The sequence below is a fragment of the Austrofundulus limnaeus genome, unplaced genomic scaffold (assembly GCF_001266775.1).
Source record: "Austrofundulus limnaeus strain Quisiro unplaced genomic scaffold, Austrofundulus_limnaeus-1.0 Scaffold18, whole genome shotgun sequence".
Classification (NCBI taxonomy): domain Eukaryota; kingdom Metazoa; phylum Chordata; class Actinopteri; order Cyprinodontiformes; family Rivulidae; genus Austrofundulus; species Austrofundulus limnaeus.
This window is the reverse complement of record NW_013952420.1, coordinates 2285394-2289754: the sequence shown is the minus strand read 5'-3', so window position 1 is coordinate 2289754 and position 4361 is coordinate 2285394. Positions and strand designations below refer to the sequence as shown.

Below are 4361 nucleotides of genomic sequence, written 5' to 3'. Positions count from 1 at the left end.
CAAACAATCCCCCCCCCCCCAAAAAAAAGGACCCCCACTCAAACCACTACAATTTTTGGCATGCACCTGGTAGCATGACATTTATTAGGAATAAAGACTTCTGAGTTCTGGTGCATTTGTGCGTGCGGGGGTCGTTATGTTACCGCTTTATGGTATCTAGTTATACTCTGTATAGCAAAATTATGTTACAGAAGCAAATATCTACTAATTCAGTAATTAACAACAATTACATCAACTTTATAAGATAATTTTAATTTCAAAACAGTTACAATGTTAGCTTAAATTCTGGTCCAATCACATTTACATTGAGGTAAATAATATAAAATCAGTTTACTTGTGAAATGAGACTTGTTTTCCTATTTCTCTTCAGTCATTACGTCCATGTAGACACAGCTATCTGTTTTTACTTATCATATGTTATATAGCTTATATACACATGCATACAATTTTACATAATCAGCGCTTATTGTTTGATAATTTGCAATTACTGTATGTACAGTAATATTAAATGCAGACACTTGCCTGTTCTGGTTAGTGCTGCCGCTGCTACAGTAAATCACAACATCACGTAACCAAGATGCACTCCAGATTTATGCCTCCATGGTATCTAGGGATTGTTTTTCAAACTTTTTAATACAGTCTTTTAGTTGTTGATGAGAAATTTTGCTAACGATACAGCTTATTGATAGGGCTGCACAAAATATTGCAAATATATCGTCATTGCAATATCACTGTGCGCAATATTTATATCCCAAAGAATTTCTTGGAGTGCAATAAATGTTGACAAATTTGTTTGAAGGGTTTTGAAGTTGTATTTTTCATGATAATGCAATATCTAGCCAGTAGGACAAAGTCTCAGAAGCAAAAGCTCACAACAGACACAAATGAGAGAGAAATGAGAAAGGGAGGAAAGACAAAAAGACATATATCGCACCCGATATTGTCATTGCAATAGTTACAAATATTGTTGCCATCGAAAGATATTCGATCATGCAGCCCTACTTACTGAATACACACAGAAACGCATACATAAAGACTAGAGATCGGCCAGTACTGGTATTTTAAGGCCGATGCAGATATCGAATATTCTGACATCAGTCTAACCAATGCACGATATGTGCTGCCGATTTTCTTTGGGCCAATTTCTGAAATCAAAATAGCTTTTTCTTCTATTTGTATGATAAAAATGACGCAGTGATAAAAAAATGTTACACAAGTCTCAATTTGAACAAAAAAGAAAATATTAACAAAACATATATTAGCAATTAGTGCTGGGCGGTATACCGTTTTGTACTGAATACCGGTTTTTATTTTTGTTATGATATGAATCTTTTGAATACCAGACATTCCGGTTTAAAAAGCGGAACGTTTCGTCGCGGCCGCCAGTGAAATGTTGTTTCCCGGGGGGACATTTTTCCTTGCTGCACCGCTATGTGCGTTAGCATGCTAATGTTTGGAGCAGCTAGTTGTAGGTGGGTGGCGATTCCGCTGCTTATATTGACTGACGTTTAAAAAACATCCCGTTTTCACCGTCGCTGAATGTAGTTAACACCTCTTCAGTGACGTGCACAGTTAGATTTAACGCGGTTAGTTAATATGGAGACTTAACGTGGTTCTATTGTGAAAAACCTGCAGGAAGTAGTTCGTAGTCGAGTTGGAATTGACTGGTGTGCAAGGTGAGTCGTGCTGATAAGCTTTAATAAATAACATAAAACAATAAACCCGATCATAATCTTTTCTTAACCCTCCTCCTTCACGACTGGACCAAAATGCGTGACTACTGTCTCCAACCACCAGTCAGAGAAGAACAGACACAGAGGAGGGAAACAGAGACACAGACAGAGGTACAGTAAAAGAAAAAAGTCAATAAGCAGGGTTTGTACATTTTATTATCAGCTGAGCTGTGATGAAAATAAAAATACCGTCAAATATCGTGAAACCGGTGAAAATGTTGAAAATACCGTGATATAAAATTTTGATCATATCGCCCAACTCTATTAGCAATGGGTATCAAACAATGTAGAACATTTAAAGATATAACAATAAAAACAAACAATCTTAAGTTAAGTTTTTTACATTTTGTATTGGTGAATGATGCAAAACAAAAAAACAAATATCGGCCAAAAATATTGTCCGACCGATAAATCGGTCGACCTCTAATACAGACACAGTCTAATACAGACCACAAGCAAAAACATAGTTGCTTTTTTTTTGCTTTTGGTGGAGGGAGCGTGATTAAAAATAGATGAAGTTTGGACTGATAGAGTTCAGTGCACAAGCTGTTGCGTGTTTAGGGAAGCATCAGCTCAGAAAATCCATGTCGATTTGGTGGATGTAGCTCAGAAAACTGTTTGCGTTTTTACTCAGAGGTTAGATAAGTGAAGTGTTCAATATGGGCTGATATAGATGACGCCATAAAGCTTTTTAAACATTTTTTTTACTTTGGTAAAAGGAAAAAGAAGAAAAACCGACACTGTTCCAGTATGAAACAGAGCAGTGCATATTCTACTTGAATGTTCTGCAGATTTTGTGGATCAGCTGACCAGTTCATAAAAGCATCTCAGTGTCCCAACACTCATGACCATATGGTGCTCTGGTGGAAGCAGACTGCTGATTCGCTGCGTGTTATTTGTCCATTTGAGGAAATGTTGCTTTCTAATGAGTCCTGGACTCAGTGGGATGGGCAGCGTTGGCACAGAGAGGCGGAGGCTCCTGGTGATAGCAGAGGAAGTCGTGTTCTTTGCTCCGTGTGAGCTTTGTGCTCACCTCGTTCAGTTATTCAGAAGGAAAAATAAACACAAGGAGGGGTTTACAGTGCACCAGTGATGCTGACACAAGCTCTGGTCGCAGACGAGCAACCTTGAGGATGGCATGCTTGTGATCCTTTCAGAACTAGCGAGGCCTTGTTGGATAAAAAAAAAAAAACCGAGAAACAAGCACAAAGGATTAAATTGTTTTTCTTCTTCTTTTTTTATTTTAGAGCACACAGAACATGCCAAATGCTGGCTTGTTTGACGAGACCGGCTCGAAGAAGACGTTAAAGGCTGCTGTGTTGGTCAACGCTTGAACCCCACAGTAGGAGGAGAAATGGGGAACACGGCGACTAAGTTCCGTAAGGCTCTCATCAACGGAGACGAGGTGCTGGCCTGCCAGCTCTACGAGAGCAACCTGCAGTTCAAGGAGGCTCTGGATCCCAACGCTACATATGGAGAGTCCTACCAGCACAACACTCCTCTGCACTATGCTGCCCGCCACGCCATGATGCGCCTACTCAGGTCAGGAAAAGGCCCAGAAGAAAGTCAAAAGATGCTAAAAGTATTATCTGATATAATTAACCTGTTCAGACTGTTTTTTTTGTTTGTTTTTTTTAAACGATGTGGTCAGAGAAGAAACAAAGACTAATTCACAACAATGTTGGAGTTTTATATCCAGTTTCTTTGGATAGTTGTAAGATTTACGACTAGTCTTATAATTTAAAAATGTTGTGTTATTATAAGAACTTTTTTTTATGTTTTATCCCCTTACTTTTTATTCCCATCTGTCCCTCCTCCTAGCCATCTGTTCTCAGGAATGTGACATGCTGGGTTGAAATAGAAAGGGATTCCAAGAGCTTCTCATCTTACAAGTTAACAACTTCGCTGTGTTTTGTCTTCATCCAACTAAGGCCCTATTTTGTTTTCCCTGCACTGTCCGACATGAAGTCCTGACTATATTTCTTGGGTTTGGGTTAGAAAATTGATGGCAGATAATACTATGTATAAGCTAGTATATTTGTGATTATTTAGATTTTCATAGAAGTCTAGAAATTCTGAAGCAGTTTGCGCATGTCACTGAGTCTGTCTTGCATGTTTTTATAATTAAATATGTAATATATTCATAATAAAAGCATCTTTACCCATCAGATATTTATTCTGTGTTACTATAATCAGTTAAAGGCCACGTCATCCTCAAAGGAATGCATATCTGCTGCTTTTTATGCCAGAGTTTTAGACTAAGAAGAGACAGTAATTCATATTTTAGTTTCTGACAGTTTCATTAAAAATTGTCCTGTGGTTCATGAGAGGTTTTGCTAACAGAGTTGACTTTAATAGAGGCAACGTTTTCAAAACAGATCTTGCACAATCCGTTTTCAGAAAAGAAGTTGGAGATGACTCTCAGTATCTGACACCATATTTGAGCTCAGTGTGTGTAAAGCTGACTTGAGTTTTAACTAGTTTGCTGAGATGAGTTGGTTGTAGGGCTGCCACAAACAATTATTTTTATAATCGATTAATCACCGATTATTTTTTTCGATTAGTCGACTAATCGGATCATACGTTAATTGAATATAAAACACAGAGCTTATCGTGCCAGAATGCAGT

At 38.0% G+C, this 4361-nt stretch overlaps 1 protein-coding gene across 2 annotated transcripts in view; it reads left to right on the top strand.

Annotated features, from left to right (window-relative positions):
- Positions 1-4361, top strand: part of LOC106514231 (ankyrin repeat and IBR domain-containing protein 1) — a 56539-nt gene that overhangs the window by 2804 nt on the left and 49374 nt on the right. For both annotated transcript variants that reach the window (XM_014003389.1, XM_014003390.1), the window contains exon 2: positions 2981-3275. In XM_014003389.1, coding sequence (XP_013858843.1) covers positions 3088-3275 — 188 coding nt within the window. In that variant the 5' untranslated portion in view covers positions 2981-3087. The remainder of the gene's footprint in view (positions 1-2980; positions 3276-4361) is intronic.